The sequence below is a fragment of the Pithys albifrons genome, chromosome 3 (genome assembly GCF_047495875.1).
Source record: "Pithys albifrons albifrons isolate INPA30051 chromosome 3, PitAlb_v1, whole genome shotgun sequence".
NCBI lineage: Eukaryota > Metazoa > Chordata > Aves > Passeriformes > Thamnophilidae > Pithys > Pithys albifrons.
In genome coordinates this window covers 1,854,953-1,876,435 of record NC_092460.1, presented here as the reverse complement: position 1 = coordinate 1,876,435, position 21,483 = coordinate 1,854,953, and the positions used below count along the sequence as shown (strand labels likewise).

The window sequence follows — 21,483 nt, the reverse complement described above, 5'->3', positions numbered from 1 at the left end:
ATCCAGCCTGGCCTGGGACACTCCCAGGGCTGGGGCAGCCACAGCTTCTCTGCCCAACCTGTGCCAGGGCCTGCCCACCCTCACAGGGAAGGATTCCTCCCCCATATCCCATCTATCCCTGCTCTCCTTCAGTTTGAAGCCATTCTCCTTGTCCTGCCCCTCCCTCCCTTGTCCCCAGTCCCTCTCCAGCTCTCCTGGAGCCCCTTCAGGCCCTGCCAGGGGCTCTCAGGTGTCCCTGGAGCCTTCTCTCCTCCAGGTGACCCCCCCAAGCTCTCCCAGCCTGGCTCCAGAGCAGAGGGATCCAGCCCTGGTGCATCTCCAGGGCCTTCTCTGGCCTCTCCAGCAGCTCCATGTCCTGCCTGTGCTGGGCTGCAGGGCTGGAGCAGCTCTGCAGGGGGGTCTCACCTGAACAGAGGGGGCAGAGGGGCAGAATCCCTGTGGGATCAGCCCAGCACTGAGGGGGTTTCTGGGCTGTGACTGCACAGTGCTGAGTCCTGCTGAGCTTCCCATGCACAAACCCCCAATATCCTTCCCCCCAGGGCTGCTCTCAGCCCACTCTCCACCCAGTCCCTGCCTGTGACAGGGATATTTCTCCCTGCACAGGAAGGAGACACTGAGGGCAGCAAACCCCCCCCCAGAGCTCCTCCTTGCCCAGTTCAGCCCAGCCCAGCCCAGGGCACAGTGGGGCACTACCTGTTCTACAGACCCGTCCTTGCCCAGTTCAGCCCAGCCCAGGGCACAGTGGGGCACTACCTGTTCTACAGACCCCTCCTTGCCCAGTTCAGCCCAGCCCAGGGCACAGTGGGGCAGTACCTGTTCTCCAGGCCCCTCCTTGCCCAGGACAGCTCAGTTCAGCCCAGTTCAGCCCAGCCCAGGGCACAGTGGGGCAGTACCTGTTCTCCAGGCCCCCTCGACAGCCGTACTCCCACTCGGCCTCCGTCGGCAGCCGCTTCCCTGCCCACGAGCAGAACGCCACGGCGTCGTTCCAGGACACGTGGAGCACAGGGTGGTCCATCCTGGGCAACAAAACAACAGCACAAGCTCCTCAGGGCACCTGGGCAGGCACAGCTGCATGGCACGAGCACAGTGGGGCACCCCAGGAGGGCACATGGCGGTGACCAGGCACGGCTGGACAAGGCACGGCTGGGACAAGGCACGGCTGGGACAAGGCATAGCTGGGACAAGGCACGGCTGGACAAGGCACGGCTGGGACAAGGCACGGCTGGGACAAGGCACGGCTGGGACAAGGAATGGCTTGGACAAGGCATAGCTGGGACAAGGCATAGCTGGGACAAGGCATAGCTGGGACAAGGCACAGCTGGGACAAGGCACGGCTGGGACAAGGCACGGCTGGGACAAGGCACGGCTGGGACAAGGCATGACTGGGACAAGGCATGACTGGGACAAGGCACAGCTGGGACAAGGCATGGCTGGGACAAGGAATGGCTGGGACAAGGAACGGCTGGGACAAGGAACGGCTGGGACAAGGAACGGCTGGGACAAGGCATAGCTGGGACAAGGCACGGCTGGGACAAGGCACGGCTGGGACAAGGAATGGCTGGGACAAGGAACGGCTGGGACAAGGAACAGCTGGGACAAGGAACGGCTGGGACAAGGCACAGCTGGGACAAGGCACGGCTGGGACAAGGAATGGCTGGGACAAGGCACGGCTGGGACAAGGCATGGCTGGGACAAGGCATGGCTGGGACAAGGCACGGCTGGGACAAGGCATAGCTGGGACAAGGAATGGCTGGGACAAGGAATGGCTGGGACAAGGAATGGCTGGGACAAGGCATGACTGGGACAAGGAATGGCTGGGACAAGGCATAGCTGGGACAAGGCATAGCTGGGACAAGGCATAGCTGGGACAAGGCACGACTGGGACAAGGCACGACTGGGACAAGGCACGGCTGGGACAAGGCACGGCTGGGACAAGGCATGGCTGGGACAAGGCATGGCTGGGACAAGGCATAGCTGGGACAAGGCATGGCTGGGACAAGGCATGGCTGGGACAAGGCATGGCTGGGACAAGGCATAGCTGGGACAAGGCATGGCTGGGACAAGGCATGGCTGGGACAAGGCATAGCTGGGACAAGGCATGGCTGGGACAAGGCACGGCTGGGACAAGGCACGGCTGGGACAAGGCATAGCTGGGACAAGGCATGGCTGGGACAAGGCATGGCTGGGACAAGGCACGGCTGGGACAAGGCACAGCTGGACAAGGCACCAGAGGATTCTACAGGGAGAAAGCTACTCAAGGGAAGGCAGCAAGATGTTGGAAGGGAAATGCAGCCATGAGAGGAAACCAAGGAAGAGAACAGGATTAACTTGTGTTTGTCTCATCACGCTCTGCAGTTAAAGACATTCGTGGGTTGTGCCTTCTCACAGTCCCATCGCAGGAGCTGCTGCACCAGGAGCCAGCAGGGAACTTCCCACACCCTGTGGCTGCTCAGGGACCCAGAGGAAGGCACCAAAGGCCTGAGCTCACCACGGTTAAACCAGCCTGGCAAGGAGCATCTTAGCCAGAAGCCAAGATCCTCAGCAGGAAAATGTCCACTGCAGTCCAGTGGTGACTGCTCTTACTCCTGTTTCTCTCTGCTGAGGGTTCTTTTCTTGCTGGCAGCTGGGGGGTTTTGAGGGGCATGTGACATGAGGGAGAGTCCCTTCTTCACATCATCAGCACTCAGTCTAGGAAAGAGACTGCAGAAATTTATCCCCAGAGTGATTTGCTTTGGGTGCTTCAGGCAGTTCACAGTTCACACAAAAGCTCCCATCTCTCCTGGGTTTGGTTCCAGGACTGACCTTAAAATCCTGCTCTCTTTCTCCAGAAAGAGACAATAAAATGCCCAGGCATTTCTGCAGGAGGCTCCTCCCCATCCAAGCCTGCCACAGACCAAGACACTCCCAGAGCTGAGGGACTGGTCCAGGAGACACAGGACTTCTGTGAACTTCTCTTCCCGGCCCCATTTAAGAGGCCAGAGCTTCATCCCTGCCAATCCAGGAGGCCACTCCACGTGCAAGTTCACCAGCAGCTGTGCCAGGTCAGGTTTGCCCCACACTTGTCCAAGACTCGATTTCCATGGCAGGTTTCCAGCTCCTGTCTGCTGCTCTGACCTCGATTCCTGGCTCCCCCTAACAATGCCTCCAGCTATTAGCTCTATTTTTGCCTCAGATAATTCTCTCCTTGCCCTTGGAGATCACACTGGACTCGTTACTGAGCAGTTCAGCCATCAGATGATGGTGCACTAACATAGCCCTGTCCTTAGAGGACTCAAACACAACCAGATCTAGGCTAGAGAGTCAGACTTTATTTCAAAACTGCTCTTAGAAACTTTAACTAGTTGATGAAGTGCCAACTCTACTGACACCTGCCTAGTGAGAGGAGCAGTTGCAATGTGAGAGGTCCCAAATGAAGGCAGCAATTTCATTTTCTAGGCCCAAAATTCATTCCACTTCAGAAAGGAAAGGGGCTGCACAGACATAATCAGCAGGTTACAGGATTCATGCAGGCAAAACATGGCACTGACTGTAAGAAAACCACAGTTTCCAAAGCATTCAGAGGCCCCAGATAAAGTCACAACTGATTTTCCACTGGCCCACCAAGGCAGAATACAATAAAAAGCACAAAACTCTTCAGCCTTCTGCAGCCAGAGAGAGGCTGTAAATCCCCCTGGGAAGAGGACACACCACACAGACTCCTGCAGTGTGCAGGCAGCTGATGGTCACTGTTCCTCCCCAAAACCAGATCTGCTCTGAAGGTTCTGACCTCCAAAGACCTGCTGATATACAGAATTTCCCTTGGGTGGAGAGTCCTTACAGACTATGAAACCCTCCTACATCACTGACCACATGACCACAAACACTGCAGGCAGGAAATGGGAAAGTAATCCCAGAGGCAGCAGCAAACTGGGAACTGAATAGCCCCCCCACTGCCCTCCCATTCCAGGTGGGAGTTCCAGGAGTGCCCAGGTGAGCTGGTGGCTTACCTGCTGGAGATGCTGGAGCCAGGCCCCTCAGGGTGCTTCCAGCTGGCTCCTCTCACGGGCAGCCACCAGGGAGCAGCTGCAACCTGCAAGGGACAGGAATGGTCAGGGAAGGAGAGCAATTCCCAGCTAAAGGATGTTCTGGAAAAGCACCAGGGCCTTCAGTGACAGCTCACGGCTCTGCCTGCAGCCACCTGACCTGTGAGTGCCAAAGAATGATCTGGGTTGGAAGGGACCTGAAAGGTCATCTTGTTACCACACCTTCCTCCAACACTCAGATCATTCTCTGATGGACCAAGAGGATCATTTGGTGCCCTTTAAATTACTGCTGGCCAGGGAATAACCCAGGGTATGGCACAGCACAAGGAAACCACCCCAAACCAAGCAAGAGTGAGACCAAATGCTGAGCACTCTTCTCTGAACTACTGCCCTCTGCCTGCCCCCCTTTGCTTCTCCACTTCCTCCCCTGCAGGTCTCAGACAAGGCACATTTGCTCTCTCTGAGGGCCCAGCCCTCAGCCCACCCCTGTGGTGGACCACAGACCTCTGAAATTCTCAGTTCTTGCCCCCTAAAACATGCCCAGAACGCCTGGGGGTGGTGGGGGAGGTCAGCAGGACCCTGCACTTGGCTCTGCTCTCTCACAACGACAGTTCCACAGCAGTCACACCAGAAACGGGGAGAGGCTGTGGCTGCCCCAGCCCTGGGAGTGTCCCAGGCCAGGCTGGACAGGGCTTGGAGCCACCTGGGCTGGTGGGAGGTGTCCCTGCCCATGGCATGGGTGGCACTGGGTGGGCTTTAAGGTCCCTTCTAACCCAAACCACTCTGGACTGTGGGGGTCAAACCTCCTGGCTGATTTCACTCTGACATTCCACAGAGATGATTAAAACAATTACAATTATGGCTTGTAGAGCATTTTCATCCCAATTATTTGCCCCCTAAATTCAGTGATTTGGCACAACTGAGCCAGCCCTCTGGCAATGCCCTTTAACCAGGGTCAGAACACGCAGCTTGTGACACGTTTGTTTTCCAGGTCATTAACCCAGTAAAGCTGATCTGGAATTATTTGCTCTCAGCTTCCAGAAGGTGGAGACAGAAGAACCACACAAAGGAAATGAAGCATGAAGCCTGTTCTCCTTTTTTTTCCTCCTCTCAGTTGGTTTGCTGAGCATCACACAGACAAAATCCTCTGGAACAATCCACACAGGGAGCACTTCTCCCTAACCCAAAGTCCCAAATTTGGTTCTTCAACACCAGAGAGTTTTTCCTGGAAGACATTCCTTAAGGATTTCATCTACTAAGCCTACTTCAAAGCAGAGGAGGTTGTGCTTAACTGTTCTGTTCTGACTCACATTCACTTAGAAATACTTATCTTAATAATGGGGCCTTTCACTGAGGCAGAAAACCACTCCAAGAGTGGGTTTATTCCAGCAGCTCGAGTGTTTGCTTCCAAAATACTCCTGTTGCAGAGATAATGGCTGTGAAGAACACAAATCAAAGGAAACAAGCCTGGAATGCTCCAGAAGTTAAACAACCCAGAGTTGGTCAGTCCTGGAATTGAGACCCAGGTGTTCCTCCAGCAGCCTCTGTCCCCCCTGCTGCCCCACAGAGGTGGCAGAAGCACATTATTCACTTCTCCTTATTGTGCTGCTACACCAACTGTCTCAAGTGTTATTCCCACAGGCAGGAATTGTGCCAGGACTGTTATCCTTCCACTCATCAAACCCTCCACAGGAAAGCCCAAGGTGGTGCTCAGCAGCCCCAGGGTCTGGCTGGGCACTCAATTTTAACAGCAGCTCCTGGGGGGAGGCTGAATCCTCCCCAGTGAGGGACATTTAACATGTGATTACCTGTGTGAGAGAGAAAAACATCCCAGACACACATAAATTGTCAGGAAAACTCTGCTCCAAACTGCACATCAAGTCCCCCACTTGGATGTTTCAGCAGGAAAATAAACAGAAGCAAGAGAGGTGCTGCCAATGCACAAATACTGTTTTTAAGGCATCTGATCAGCCTGTGCTGGAACAGCTCCCTGACACCCTGTGCCCTCAGCACCCCCTGTGCCCTCAGCACCCCCTGTGCCCTCAGCACACCCGGTACCCTCAGCACACCCGGTGCCCTCATCACCCCCTGTGCTCTCAGCACCCCCTGTGCCCTCAGCAACCCCTGTGCCCTCAGCACACCCGGTGCCCTCAGCACCCCCTGTGCCCTCAGCACCCCCGGTGCCCTCAGCACCCCCTGTGCCCTCAGCACCCCTGGTGCCCTCAGCACCCCCTGTGCCCTCAGCACCCCCTGTGCTCTCAGCACCCCCTGTGCCCTCAGCACCCCTGGTGCCCTCAGCACACCCTGTGCCCTCAGCACCCCCTGTGCTCTCAGCACACCCGGTGCCCTCAGCACCCTCTGTGCCCTCAGCACCCCCTGTGCTCTCAGCACCCCCTGTGCCCTCAGCACACCCGGTGCCCTCAGCACCCCCTGTGCCCTCAGCACCCCCTGTGCCCTCAGCACTGCCTGTGCTCTCAGCACCCCCTGTGCCCTCAGCACCCCCTGTGCCCTCAGCACCTCGGGGTGTGCAAAGGCTCCCTGAAAGCCACAGCACTGCTGGAGCAAAGCTGAGGAGCCCCCAGGCTGTGGGGAACAGCTCAGGGTGCCCAGGGCTTTCCAGGGTGGGCAGACACCCACACAGGGGCTGGGGAACAGCTCTGGGTTCCCAGGGGGGTGCAGGGTGGGCAGACACCCACACAGGGGCTGGGGAACAGCTCAGGGTGCCCAGGGGGCTCTGCAGGGTGGGCAGACACCCACACAGGGGCTGGGGAACAGCTCTGGATTCCCAGGGGGCTCTGCAGGGTGGGCAGACACCCACACAAGGGCTGGGGAACAGCTCAGGGTGCCCAGGGGGCTCTGCAGGGTGGGCAGACACCCACACAGGGGCTGGGGAACAGCTGTGGGTGCCCAGGGGGCTCTGCAGGGTGGGCAGACCCCACACAGGGGCTGGGGAACAGCTGTGGGTGCCCAGGGGGCTCTCCAGGCTGGGCAGACCCCCACACAGGGCTGGACACTCCCCCTCCCAAGGGAGTGCAGAGGAGACATCAGTGTGAGCAGCACAGAAATAAAGATGCTCTCAGCCTGCTGCTGCCCCAGATGGTCTGTCCATGAGCTCTGCCCCTCGTGGGACCCTCCAGGCACACAACTGAAGAGCTGACACTTTCTAAGGACCCTTTCTGACCTCCCCAGCATGGCAAGCACATCAGCTGGCACTGCCAAGCACAGCTCTGGCTCAGTTTGTGCCAAAGCCCAGGACATCCTCCCCACGAGCAGAGCCACCACCCCCTGCACAAAGCATGGGAAATATTTGGTCTCAGTATGACCCCCAGCTCTGAGCATTCAAACCCCCAAACTGGACCTTCATTTGGCTACTCTGGGCCACTCTCACAGCACCAAAGCCTCAGTGACTGAGCTGCTAAACTGACCCTGCAGCCAAAAGACTTAAAACCAGCCTGCTTTAACCAATTCCCTGCCTATTTTAATGTTTGACCTTTAAACTATGCTCAAGACAGGACAGGAATCCAAAATTAGCTTTTTAAAGCTCTTTATGGGAAATAAAAGAGCAGCAGAACATTTGCTAAAGATAAAATCTGAAAGATCACGAGTAAGATTTCATCCTGATAGTTTCTAAGCACAACACATTTTTGTAAATTAAACTGCTGGCTTTTGGATAAAAACATCTCTGCAGGAGACTGCAAAGATTTACACTTTGGAAGACTCAGCTTTTGGACAGCATTTCTGTGATGCAAAAGCAGATGCTTTCAATCAGAATGGTTTATTTTAAACGGAGAGAAAGGCCGTGTCTCCACATGAGAGCAGTGTGTGTGCACAGCCCCTGGGGCTGCTGAGCTGAGCACCCAATGGCTGCCAGGCCCTGCACAACACCCACGGCCTCCAGGACTGGCACAGCCAGTGCCAGGACAGGGATAACCCCCAGCAATGAGCTGGAAACTTCTCCAAGTCACCCCTGGCTCTGCTGAACACCCACCGAGCTGCTCCTCGTGTACCTGAACTTACAGTCCTTCCACAACACTTCCCACAAGCCTTTAAAGCTTTTAATTGCTCTAAATCTAATTAGTTGAAGAGCTAATTAGGCAGAGATGTTATACAGCAAAGCCCTCCCTTGCCACTAAGGAGCTTAGTTACTTCCACAGCCCTCGGTGTTCTCCTGAAACACTCTGGGCACTGCCAGCACATTCCTCCTGTCTGAGCAGCAGCAGAGATCCCGGATTCAGGGCAGTGCCCTTCCCTTTGGGCACCTCTGCCAGCCTGGCACCTGCCCCAGGTTAACCCTGCAATCCTCACACAGCTGCTCCTGCACAGGGAGGTGTTCCCAGGAGGCACAGAGGATTGGCTGGGTCTGCCCAGGGTGGTAACACAGGGGGATTGCAGCTCTGTGCCCGGGTTACCCTGCAGGACTCACTGCTCTGATGGCACAGCCTTGCACAGAGAGTCCCAGTGATAACACACCAGGGGATTGCAGCTCTGTGCCCGGGTTACCCTGCAGGACTCACTGCTGGGCTGGCACAGGCTGGCACAGAGAGCCCCTGTGATAACACACACCAGGGCACTGCAGCTCTGTGCCCGGGTTACCCTGCAGGACTCTGGCACAGCCTGGCACACACAGCCCCTGTGGTAACACACACCAGGGCACTGCAGCTCTGTGCCCGGGTTACCCTGCAGGACTCACTGCTGGGCTGGCACAGGCTGGCACAGAGAGTCCCAGTGATAACACACCAGGACATTGCAGCTCTGTGCCCGGGTTACCCTGCAGAACTCACTGCTCTGATGGCACAGCCTGGCACACACAGCCCCTCTGATAACACACACCAGGGGGATGATGCAGCTCTGTGCCAGGGTTACCCTGCAGGACTCACAGCCTGGCACACACAGCCCCTGTGGTAACACACACCAGGGCACTGCAGCTCTGTGCCCGGGTTACCCTGCAGGACTCACAGCCTGGCACAGAGAGCCCCTGTGGTAACACACACCAGGGCACTGCAGCTCTGTGCCCGGGTTACCCTGCAGGACTCACTGCTGGGCTGTGGCACAGGCTGGCACACACAGCCCCTGTGGTAACACACACCAGGGCACTGCAGCTCCCCCCAACCCACAGCTCTGCTCTCCACTCAGCCAACGTGCAGAGCTGAAGCCTCCCCTCCCACTGCCAACCTGCACAAAGTTCTAAGGATCCCTTTCTCCTCTCCAAGTAGGCTGGGGTAGCCTAACTTTAATTGCTCCATTAACTCGTGATTTCAAGGTTTTTAAACTACTTTACAATTGTCTTGAGGAAAATTCCTCCTTAAATATGCACAGAAAAAGGAATGAGAGGGGGGGACATGACAGTGAGTTTCACCATCAGTGTTACCCTGTTTGGTATTGCAGTAGGGGGGTACCCTTCAAAACCCACCCAATAACCCTAAAAACAAGTCTTAGTGTGGTACTTCCAGAACAACAACCCCCACTTGAGTTCCAAATCTCAAATTCAAATCAGATTCATGTATTAGAAAAACTACCAAAAATAAACTGTACCAAGTAGCTCATCTTGGCTCCAACTCCAGCATTTCTAACATGCAGCAAAGTCCCTTGAAATAACCAAACTGCACATTTTAACCTCAAGGCAGGCCCACAAGATGATGACAAATTCCTGCTGTTGTCCAGACATGTAGCACCAAACATGATTTTTTTCTGTGCTTCAGCATCTGAATGCTATTTTGATGCAATAAGGCCTTACACTGGGTCAACAAACACAGCTGGAAGAAGCCAAAGTTACTGCAGAGCAAGAACTTCAGTAGTTTCAGAACTGACTGTCTGAAAAGAGATTGAGTGAAAAGGAGCCAAAGTCTGGAAAAGACTTCAGGAATCCTTTATTGAGCAGAAACACACCCTTCAGTTCAGAAGTTACCACATCTGTCTGACTCAGATGGTGTTAAGCCCTGCACATCTTTAAATTCCAAAAGCATCTTTCTGCCACTGGTAGGATGTGAGAAAAAATTGGTTATTCAGTAAAGAACATCATTTTTGGATGAGGCTTTATTTTATCCATGTAAGGCAGATCCACACAAATCTCTGTCAGTTTTTCCTCCCCTAAGCCATATCCTGAACCCTGAGCAGCTGATTAATGAAGTACTGAAGAGAGAAGCTGACAGAAAATAGAACATTTTTAGCTGGGCAGGGGAGTTTAAGAAATAAATATAATTATTGGGAGTGGGGGAGCCACTGTCACTGTCCCTCAGAAACCATGGCAGGTGCAGTCCTGCTCACAAGTACAATCCTGGAGTGGTTTGGGTTGGAAGGGACCTTAAGGATCAGCCCATCCCAGCCCATCCCACCCCTGCCATGGGCAGGGACAACTCCCACCAGCCCACGGTGCTCCAAGCCCTGTCCAGCCTGGCCTGGGACACTCCCAGGGATGGGGTTAAATCACAGAATCATAGAACGGCTTGGGTTGGAAGGACCTCAAAGCCCATCCCATCCCACCCCTGCCATGGGCAGGGACACCTCCCACCAGCCCAGGGTGCTCCCAGCCCTGTCCAACCTGGCCTGGGACACTCCCAGGGATGGGGTTAAATCACAGAATGATAGAATGGCTTGGGTTGGAAGGACCTCAAAGCCCATCCCATCCCATCCCACCCCTGCCACGGGCAGGGACACCTCCCACCAGCCCAGGGTGCTCCAAGCCCTGTCCAGCCTGGCCTGGGACACTCCCAGGGATGGGGTTAAATCACAGAATGATAGAATGGCTTGGGTTGGAAGGACCTCAAAGCCCATCCCATCCCATCCCACCCCTGCCACGGGCAGGGACACCTCCCACCAGCCCAGGGTGCTCCCAGCCCTGTCCAGCCTGGCCTGGGACACTCCCAGGGCTGGGGCAGCCACAGCTTCTCTGGGCAACAAACCATTTCCCACCTGTTTCCTCAAACAGCATTAGGGGCCTTCCCAGCAACCTCCAAACTTCTTCCCTCACCAACACTCAGGACAGAGCCCTCTCTCCCCGTTCCAAGGGTCCCTGTGGCACCTCCTTCCCCCTGGCATGGGAGCAGGTCCAGGGCACCCCCAGCTGCCCGCAGGGCTGGGCTGTGGGATGGGCAGCAGTGCCAGGGGCAGGAGGCAGCAGCTGTTCTGGCACATTCCCAGCAGGATTTGGTGGCTGTGCTCCCTCCTGGGGGTCCAGGAGGGCAGAGCCAGAGCAGCCCCTGCTCTGAGCCAGCCCAGGACACCACGAGGGCAGCTGGGGACAAGGCAGAGCCATGCCATGCTCCCCCTGGGTCTGCAGCCCTTTGCCAAGGCAAGGGAAGACTCTGGGCCCCCCAGAGGTTCCTGGTGCCCTCCCCAGTGCTCCAGTTCCATGGAGCAGCCCATCCTGCAGGAGGGGCAGTGCCAACAGCCTGGCAGGGGCAGCCCCAGCTCTGGGGGCAGGAGGGCCCTCCCAAAACCTGCTCAGGATGGCCAGGATGGCACCAGGGACCCCCAGCCAACAGTGGGGCTGCAATTCCCACTTGTGCCATCCCAGGGAACAAACCTGCTGTGATTAGGGATGCACAGGGAACAGGGCTGGGAAGCTGGGCATGGACTGAGCCCCTGCCCAGCCCCACAGGGCTCACAGGCACACAGGGGGTGGGACTGTCCTTTGCCAGGACTGCCACCCCTGTCAGGGGCTGGGCTGGAGCATCTCCAGAGGCCCCTCCCCACCCCACCAGCCTGGGATTCAGGGAATACCTCATTTTCCCAGCTGCTGCAATTCCCAGGCTGTTTATTCCATCAATTAACAGTCCCAGCTCCCCCACAGCTCTAATTACAGAAGAATCTGTTTCACTCTTATTTGCTAAGGTTCCTGGCCTCCCTCATTCCCTCAGAAACAAAAGCAACAAGGGGGTTTGTTTAACATTGAACACTGATATTATTTGCCTTAAATCCCAGTGTTTTACAGTAGTTTGACCTTGCACAGAAAGGAAAGGCAGTAGCTTTATAAAAACTAAATATATTTTAAGTCATCAATTAGAGAAAATACTTCAGACTTAATTAGAAAGCAGCACTTTACTTTTATGAAGGGACCTTTTCCTCTGCATAAGGGAAGGTCGTTGTGCCTCAGTTCAGACAGTGTAAAACTTCACAGCTCTGTCAATCCTCCAAGAGAAATAACCAAAAATATGTGATGCTAAAATCCAGTAAGATTCATTAAGTGCAACTCTTGGAATCCAAAGCAGCTTCTTTTGAGGCACTGATACTCCTGGGGAAGGCAGACACCCCTGAAGTGTTTCCCAGCCAAATCCAACCCTGCACTCCAGCTGCTCATTCTTTCCAATCCCCAAGTGATCAGGAGCTCTAAGACAATGAGGTGTGCACAGATTTATGCCCAGCCTGAGCACAGGCCATGCCCTGCTTTGAGCTGTGCTTTGCTCCAAGCCCTGTCCAGCCTGGCCTTGGACACTCCCAGGGCTGGGGCAGCCACAGCTTCTCTGGGCACCTGTGCCAGGGCCTGCCCACCCTCCCAGGGAAGGATTCCTTCCCAATATCCCATCTAAATCCACCCTCCTTCAGTTTAAGGCCATTCCCCTTGTCCTGTCCCTCCATCCCTTGTCCCAAGTCCCTCTCCAGCTCTTGGAGCTCCTTCAGGCCCTGGAAGGGGCTCTGAGGTCTCCCCAGAGCCTTCTCCTCTCCAGGCTGAACGTGAAGGATTTAAGATGTGAAGCTTTCAAAACTCAAGCCCACACCAACCAAACATTTTGGCTTCAAAGGACTTTCACCCCACAAGCCCCTCTGTATTTAGGCAAGCCCCTGCCAGCTCCATCAGTGCCACCCTCCTCTGGCACAGTGCTCAATTCTCCCTCTCTGCCATGTTACCACCACAAAAAAAGGGCCAAAACTGAGACCTGAGTTCCCAGAAACCTCCAACAATTCCATCACTGGCTGCTACACCCCTTTTTAGTGCTTCCCTTTCCAGGCCAGCCCACATTCCTGCCCGGGGCTCTCTGGGATCCCACCTCAGCTCCAGGAAAGGCACACCCACAGCCCCACCAATCCTGCTCCTGCTTCCCCAGCCCCACCTCCCTCCCATTCAGCTGTCTCGGGGCTCTGTGATAAATTTATCTGGTTTGGGAACTGGAGGAGATGAAGTGGCCAAGCAGAGCAAACCCCCAACAGACACACACAGCTCCTTAGTTATGTTATGGATTATTCAGTTCAGCATCTCCACTTCCCCCTTTCTCCAACTCTTTCACTGCCTGTGGGATGTTGCTTCCAAAATCCACAGCCCCTTTGCTCCTCCCCTAAATCCACATCTGCACTTTGCATCCCTGTGTTTCAACTGGAGAAAATCCTTATCAAAACACTTCTGGGCCACTGAGGCAGAGGAGAAGCACCTTCAGTTTGGTGGAGGGATTTTCAGTATTGCTGTAATTACACACCAACATTGATATCATGTCTGCCTTTCCTGCTGATGGTTATGGTTGAGGAAGTTTCCTTCTAAGCACTGCAGAAAACCCTCCCCAAAAGAGTTGTTTGGGCTCCATTCCAGCCCTGTGGCACTGCAGCAACCTGGGAATTGCAGGTGACACACCCAGGAAAGGGGCTCCCAACACTCACCAACAGCCAGGGCTGAGCTTACAGCAGCAACCCTGGGAATTGCAGCTGACACACCCAGGAAAGGGGCTCCCAACACTCACCAACAGCCAGGGCTGAGCTTACAGCAGCAACCCTGGGAATTGCAGCTGACACACCCAGGAAAGGGGCTCCCAACACTCACCAACAGCCAGGGCTGAGCTTACAGCAGCAACCCTGGGAATTGCAGCTGACACACCCAGGAAAGGGGCTCCCAACACTCACCAACAGCCAGGGCTGAGTTTACAGCAGCAACCCTGGGAATTGCAGCTGACACACCCAGGAAAGGGGCTCCCAACACTCACCAACAGCCAGGGCTGAGCTTACAGCAGCAACCCTGGGAATTGCAGCTGACACACCCAGGAAAGGGGCTCCCAACACTCACCAACAGCCAGGGCTGAGCTTACAGCAGCAACCCTGGGAATTGCAGCTGACACACCCAGGAAAGGGGCTCCCAACACTCACCAACAGCCAGGGCTGAGCTTACAGCAGCATTCCTGAGGGTGTTCAACACAGAGAGCCTGACTGGGGGATTTCTGCAGCACAGAACAACACAGGGAAGAGTTTTTCCAATATTGACTGCTATGTGATGCCAAAGGGGTTTTTGATTCCTGATTTTCACATTTTGTAGATTTTAGGAACACAGTAGTTGTGGATTTTTAGAGGGTCAATATTTCTAACAGTTTAATGCCTTTCTATCACTACCCCTGTCCCAGAACAGGGAGCTCAAATTCCTTTAGTTAATTAATCTTGTTCAGACTCCTTTCCAAGGTAGAGCTGAAGGATATCAGAGACCCACAGAATGAAACATAAACACAGGTCAGAGTGACCCAAAAGCCAGAACTGGATGAACTCCAAGAGACCTTTGTGTGCCTGAGGAAGAAGAGCTGATGAAGACAGAGGGTCTTGATGACCCCAGACCCAATTCCAGGGGTTGGACCAGGGGTGGGACTGGGGCTGGACTGAGAAATGTGTAAAGCAATGATTGGAGGGATCTTATTATAAAAGCCATGGAAACAAGAACTGGGACACATGGATGTCATCCTGTATTCCTGTGGGCTGTAGGCCTGGGATATTAAAGGACCTTTACTTTTTATCTTACCCTGCACTAACGTGGCTCAGAGTCCTGTTTTTGAGGGGAAGGGTCATTCATGGCATCAATATGAATGGTGTGAGCCACCCATTTTTCATTTGTTATTATTTTTACCAAGGTAGAATAAACCCATGGATGGATTTACCAGCAGTTTTGTTAATACTGGCAACTCCAGTTTAATCTTCTTACCTCTCCCAGTACACACAAATGTCAGTCCTGAATCAAAAGACAACAAACTGCTCCTGTGGCCTCCCTTTCCTTGCAGGAGGAACCCAAACCCGTTTTTGCCACACTCAGGACTCTCTGGAACCTCCCACCTCATCTGCCCCTTGAGGGCAAAAATCAAACTGTTCCCATCAGAGCTGGGGGTGATTCTGATGGGAAGGGACCTCTCATTGTGTCCAAACCTGTGCTCACAGCAGATCAATTCACCCAGGGGATGACAAGACATAATCTGCTTAATTAGCAGGAGTGGAAAGGTCCCCTGACCTGCTCAGGAGGAGGTGAATGAGGCCTGAGAAAGGCTCAGCAGCACATCCAGCACAGAAGGAGAGGGCAGGGACATTTGCTGCAGCACTTCTGTGTCATTTAAAAGCAAATTCAGTTCCACTCAAGAGGAAAGGTGGATCCAGGGAAAGCAGCACTGCCCTCCCCAGGACCAGGGAGATGCCCCAGGGCCATGGAAGGGACTGGAACAGCAGCACAGGACACAGAACCTGCTCCAGAGAGGAGAAAGCACCATGAACTTCAGCCATGCACAACGTAAGGAGTCCTACAGGCTCAGGCCTGGCACAGGAATGGCATTTCTTGGGAATATCTGCCTGTAGTTACCTGGAAAAGCACCTGTGCAAGAGTGGTCACCACAGCAGAGACACAGACTGTCCTCACTGTCTGAACTCGGGGGGATGTGGCATTTACCCCCTCAGTTTGGGCCTCAGAGGGCACTGCCTGGGTGTGCCAGCCACAGGAATTCCTGAGGGCACTGCCTGGGTGTCCCAGCAGCATCCCTGAGGGCACTGCCTGGGTGTGCCAGCCACAGGAATTCCTGAGGGCACTGCCTGGCTGTGCCAGCAGCATCCCTGAGGGCACTGGCTGGGTGTGCCAGCCACAGGAATTCCTGAGGGCACTACCTGGCTGTGCCAGCCACAGGAATTCCTGAGGGCACTGCCTGGGTGTGCCAGCCACAGGAATTCCTGAGGGCACTGCCTGGGTGTGCCAGCCACAGGAATTCCTGAGGGCACTGCCTGGCTGTGCCAGCCACAGGAATTCCTGAGGGCACTGCCTGGGTGTGCCAGCCACAGGAATTCCTGAGGGCACTGCCTGGGTGTGCCAGCCACAGGAATTCCTGAGGGCACTGCCTGGGTGTGCCAGCCACAGGAATTCCTGAGGGCACTGCCTGGCTGTGCCAGCCACAGGAATTCCTGAGGGCACTGCCTCAGTGTGCCAGCCACAGGAATTCCTGAGGGCACTACCTGGCTGTGCCAGCCACAGGAATTCCTGAGGGCACTACCTGGCTGTGCCAGCCACAGGAATTCCTGAGGGCACTGCCTGGGTGTGCCAGCAGCATTCCTGAGGGCACTGCCTGGGTGTGCCAGCCACAGGAATTCCTGAGGGCACTGCCTGGGTGTGCCAGCAGCATCCCTGAGGGCACTGCCTGGCTGTGCCAGCCACAGGAATTCCTGAGGGCACTGCCTGGGTGTGCCAGCAGCATCCCTGAGGGCACTGCCTGGGTGTGCCAGCCACAGGAATTCCTGAGGGCACTGCCTGGGTGTGCCAGCAGCATTCCCGAGGGCACTGCCTGGATGTGCCAGCCACAGGAATTCCTGAGGGCACTGGCTGGGTGTCCCAGCAGCATCCCTGAGGGCACTGGCTGGGTGTCCCAGCAGCATCCCTGAGGGCACTGGCTGGGTGTCCCAGCAGCATCCCTGAGGGCACTGGCTGGGTGTCCCAGCAGCATCCCTGAGGGCACTGGCTGGGTGTCCCAGCAGCATCCCTGAGGGCACTGGCTGGGTGTCCCAGCAGCATTCCCGAGGGCACTGGCACGGTGTGCCAGCCACAGGAATTCCTGTTCCTTCCCTGCACAGCCACTCCTGGCATGGGGAACTTTGGAGGCATCACACAGAGCAGCAGCCCTGGAGCTGCACCACTGACCACAGCCCCAAACCTCCCCCTTGGGGGGCAAAGAGAGACAAGAAGGGGTTGATACCAACTCTGGCTAATCAGGAGAAGATAATTTTAATTGTTGAAAGAAAGAGGACAGAGAACAGACTGACTCCTCCCCACTTCACTCTGTGACTCCAGGCCAAAGACCCTCCCTAACCCCCTTTCTGTCCCTGGCCTTGGGGACACCACACAGGTTGGGTATCCCTGGGCAATTCCTGGCACAGCCAGCCCAGGGATGGCCCAGAAGTGTCACCCTGGATCACTCACTGCTTGGTGGATTTCAGCCTTCACCTCCTCACTCAGCAGTCCCTCAAACACAAACGAGTCGCCGAATTTCTCTGCCTGGGGAAAGAACAAAGAATTCAACCATTATCAAAGGAATGCTCTTAAAATCCCACTCACATTTATGGCTCTGTTTTATCAAAAATAAGGAAATTCTAAGTGACTTTGAGTTCTCTTCCAAGGAAGCTCTCCTGGAACAGAAGAGGATGTTGCTGTTCAGCAGCCCCTGGGCAGGTGGCACCTCCCAGACATTCTGCACTTGTTTTCCCTTTTCTTAATTAAAAATGCAGCTCCAATTATCCCTATTGCTTTCAAATACTACAGTCAATAATCTCTCATTCAATTCATGTTTCATTTCTCTTGGGTTTCACTGGGAATCACAATAAAAGACAAGCCTTGTCATTTACTGCTCCCTTATCAAGGTTTAAAGTGCTGCTACAACAACTGGAGAATTAAAAGTAACTCAGTTATTACATCCAGCATTATAAAAAGCCAAAAGAAACAAGAAATAGCAACAATTTCAGTGAGTCACAGGACATGATACCAAAAAACTCTGAGTGAATTGATTCACCTGGAAAGCAAAACATGTTGTGAGAATTCAACAGATTTGTCCTGAATTTGTTCACTTCACTTTAGGCATTGAAAGACTGAGAATGACCCTCACAGGCTGTTCCTGCACATCCAGAGCTCTTCCAGAGGCACAGTTTGAAAGGAGGATCCCCTTTATCACCCAAGTAACAAGAAATTTTAGCACCTGACCATAATCTTTATCTATTCTGTTCTATCTGCCAGAGCTCCAGGACTGTTTGGGGACAGGGTGGGATTGTTGGGGTGTCTGTGCAGAGCCAGGGGTCAGACTGGATGGTCCCTGTAGTCCTTTCCAGCTCATGATATTCTGTGATTCCACAACTAAACACCACCACACACGTGCTCATCCCTGCTTGCAACAAGCAAACCCTGTTCCAGCTCCACTTTTTACATAATTACTGAGCTAAGAAACAGAAATAGAGATAAAAGCAGCCCTTCATCCAAGCAGAAGGATCCTGCCTTCCACATGAGAACCAGTTCATCAAGTGGATTCACAGAGTGCCTCCTTGGAGACCTGATCATTCCTGAGCCTTCATCTGCCTAAAAGGGCTCTCAGGGCTCTAGAGAAGCTGTGCAGGAACAGAAAATGCCAGGAGGGAGCAGAGCTCCAGGCACAGGTGGCTTCTGCCTGGGCATGCCACACTCCTTGGCCCCTCCTTCCCAGAAACATGCACAAAACTGTCCTCAGACTTGCTGTTCTCTCTTCCCCAGGCACAGGACTCTGCTGTCAGCTCAGCCAGGAGCTGATATTCCACCCTGCAGGTTCCTTGGCCACCACAGCTGGTTGGATCCCTCTGCCTGTTCCTCCAAAATGAGGCAAATCCAACCTACTTGTACTGGCACAAAGACTCAAAGGTCAAAGAACCCCAAGCAAAGCCACCCAAAACCCTGCCCAGAGACCTTCAGCCACCTGTGGGCTGCAGGAAAGGCCTTGGCTCAGGTGTCATAGAATCATAGGATGGATTGGGTTGGAAAAGACCTCCGAGATCATCAAGTCCAACCCTTGGTCCAACTCCAGTCCCTTTACCAGATCATGGCACTCAGTGCCACGGCCAAGCTCAGCTGAAAAACCTCCAGGGATGGGGAATCCACCCCCTCTCTGGGCAGCCCATTCCAATCCCTGAGCACTCTCTCTGCAAAGAATTTTTTCCTGCTCTCCAACTTCAATTTCCCCTGGCAGAGCTTGAGCCCATCGTGCCCCCTTGTCCTATTGCTGAGTGCCTGGGAGAAGAGACCAACCCCCACCTGGCCACAACTTCCCTTCAGGCAGTTCCAGACAGTGCTGAGGTCACCTCTGAGCCTCCTCTTCTCCAGGCTGAACACCCCCAGCTCCCTCAGCCTCTCCCCACAGCACTTGTGCTCCAGTCCCTTCTCCAGCCTCGTTGCTCTTCTCAGTTGGGTTGGAAGAGACCTCTGAGATCATCAACCCTTGATCCAACCCCACTGTGATCACCAGCCCAGGGCACAGAGTGCCCTGGGCTGGTGATCACAGTGAGGTTGGATCAAGACATGGTGGATTCTCTGACCCTGGATACTCTGTCACAGTAGGGTTGGATCAAGACATGGTGGATTCTCTGACCCTGGAGGTGTTTCAGAGGACACTCAGTGCCACATCCAGTCCCTTCTCCAGCCTCGTTGCTCTTCTCTGGCCCCGCTCCAGCCCCTCAATGTCCTTTCTGAACTGAGGGGCCCAGAACTGAACACAACACTCAAGGTGTGGCCTCCCCAAGGCAGAGTCCAGGGGAAGGGTCACTGCCCTGGGCCTGCTGGCCACGCTAGTTTGGATCCAGGCCAGGATCCCATTGGCCTTCTTGGCCACCTGGGCACACTGGTGGCTCCTGTTGAGCTTCCTGTCCCTCAGTCCCCCCAGGTCCCTCTGCCTGGCTGCTCTCCAGCCACTCTGTGCCCAGCCTGGAGCGCTGCAGGGGGTTGTTGTGGCCAAAGGGCAGGACCTGCACTTGGCCTTATTGAACTCCATCCCATTGCAATCAGCCCATCTCTCCAGTCTCTCCAGATCCCTCTGCAGAGCCCTCCTGCCTTCCAGCAGGTCGACACTCCCTCCCAGCTTGGTGTCATCAGCACATTTGCTGCTGATGGACTCAATCCCCTCATCTAAATCATCACTAAAGATGTTAAACAGGACACTAATTAACATAACACCACACACAGGAACCCTTTCACCAGAGCAGCCAGGCAAGAAGCTCCTTCTCTCCAGACTTACACCAGGAATAATTGAGTGCACCATTCCCAAGCTTTACTGTGACATCCTGCAAAAAGAAAACAAGTTTCTAGTGGGGATTTCCTCAGCAGGATGGAGCCCCTGGGCCTTACCTCAGTCACGTAGCCAGTGGAGTTCACAAACCTCTGGAACTGCTCATTGCTGACCTCATACTGATCCATGTAGAAACTCCCAACGTGGACTCTCCTGGCAGGGCCTTCCCCATCCTGCAGGATCTCAGGGTTCTGGGTGCCCATGGTGAACACCCCTCCTGGAATGGCCACCATCTGCAGAGCAAACAGCACCCCAGAGGTTGGGGATGTCACAGACTGGGAAGGCTCACAGTGGTCTCAGTCCTCCTGTCTGAGGTGTCTCTGCTCTGAGGAGGGTTCCTCTGACACAGCACAACATGAACAGCACAGACTGGGAATCACAGAATGGATTGGGTTGGAAAAGACCACAGAGATCATCAAGTCCAACCCTTGATCCAACCCCACTGTGATCACCAGCCCAGGGCACTCAGTGCCCTGGGCTGGTGATCACAGTAGGGTTGGATCAAGATGTGGTGGATTCTCACTCAGTGCCACATCTGTAAAATCACAGAATCATAGAATGGATTGGGTTAGAAAAGACCTCTGAGATCATCAAGTCCAACCCTTGGTCCAACTCCAGTCCCTTTACCAGATCATGGCACTCAGTGCCACGGCCAAGCTCAGGTTCAAACCCTCCAGGGATGGGGAATCCACCCCCTCTCTGGGCAGCCCATTCCAATCCCTGAGCACTCTCTCTGCAAAGGATTTCATTCTGCTCTCCAACTTCAATTTCCCCTGGCAGAGCTTGAGCCCATCGTGCCCCCTTGTCCTATTGCTGAGTGCCTGGGAGAAGAGACCAACCCCCACCTGGCCAGAACTTCCCTTCAGGCAGTTCCAGACAGTGCTGAGGTCACCTCTGAGCCTCCTCTTCTCCAGGCTGAACACCCCCAGCTCCCCCTGAAGCCGCCGGGACCCCCCTCAGGCCACGGGGACCCCCTGAGGCCACGGGGACCCCCTGAGGCCACGGGAACCCCCTGAGGCCGCGGGACCGCCCCCCCTGAGGCCGCGGGACCCCCCCCCTGAGGCCGCGGGACCCCCTGAGGCCACGGGACCCCCCTGAGGCCGCGGGACCCCCCCCCTGAGGCCGCGGGACCCCCGCCCGCCGCTCACCGGCCCGTGCCCGCCGCCCGCAGCCGCCGCCGAGTAGCGCCGCGCCGCCTCCTCCCGCCCGTCCCCGTTGGCCCGGCTGGCGCTGCAGCCGCAGCTGCCGGTGTCGGTGTCGGTGTCGGCGGCCCCCGCCGTTCCCAGTCCCGTTCCCAGTCCCGTTCCCAGTCCCACCAGCAAGCACAGCCAGCGCCAGGCCACACTGGGCGCCGCCATGTTGGCGGCGGGGCCACGTGGCTCCCCGCGGTCACGTGACCGGCCCGCCTTAAAGGGGCCGCGCCCCGGGAGGGGATTCCATCAATCCACGGGAACATCTCCGGG

At 55.3% G+C, this 21,483-nt stretch overlaps 1 protein-coding gene across 3 annotated transcripts in view; it reads right to left on the bottom strand.

Annotated features, from left to right (window-relative positions):
• Nucleotides 1-21,483, bottom strand: part of SUMF1 (sulfatase modifying factor 1) — a 34,429-nt gene that overhangs the window by 8,642 nt on the left and 4,304 nt on the right. For 2 of the 3 annotated variants that reach the window (XM_071550197.1, XM_071550198.1), the window contains exons 1-5: nucleotides 21,169-21,390; nucleotides 20,080-20,253; nucleotides 17,146-17,220; nucleotides 3,987-4,069; nucleotides 894-1,016 (exon numbers count right to left, since the gene is read on the bottom strand). In XM_071550197.1, coding sequence (XP_071406298.1) covers nucleotides 894-1,016; nucleotides 3,987-4,069; nucleotides 17,146-17,220; nucleotides 20,080-20,253; nucleotides 21,169-21,378 — 665 coding nt within the window. In that variant the 5' untranslated portion in view covers nucleotides 21,379-21,390. Of the gene's footprint in view, nucleotides 1-893; nucleotides 1,017-3,986; nucleotides 4,070-17,145; nucleotides 17,221-20,079; nucleotides 20,254-21,168; nucleotides 21,391-21,483 lie in introns of those variants that run through there. The other variant, XM_071550199.1, reaches the window with a different exon arrangement.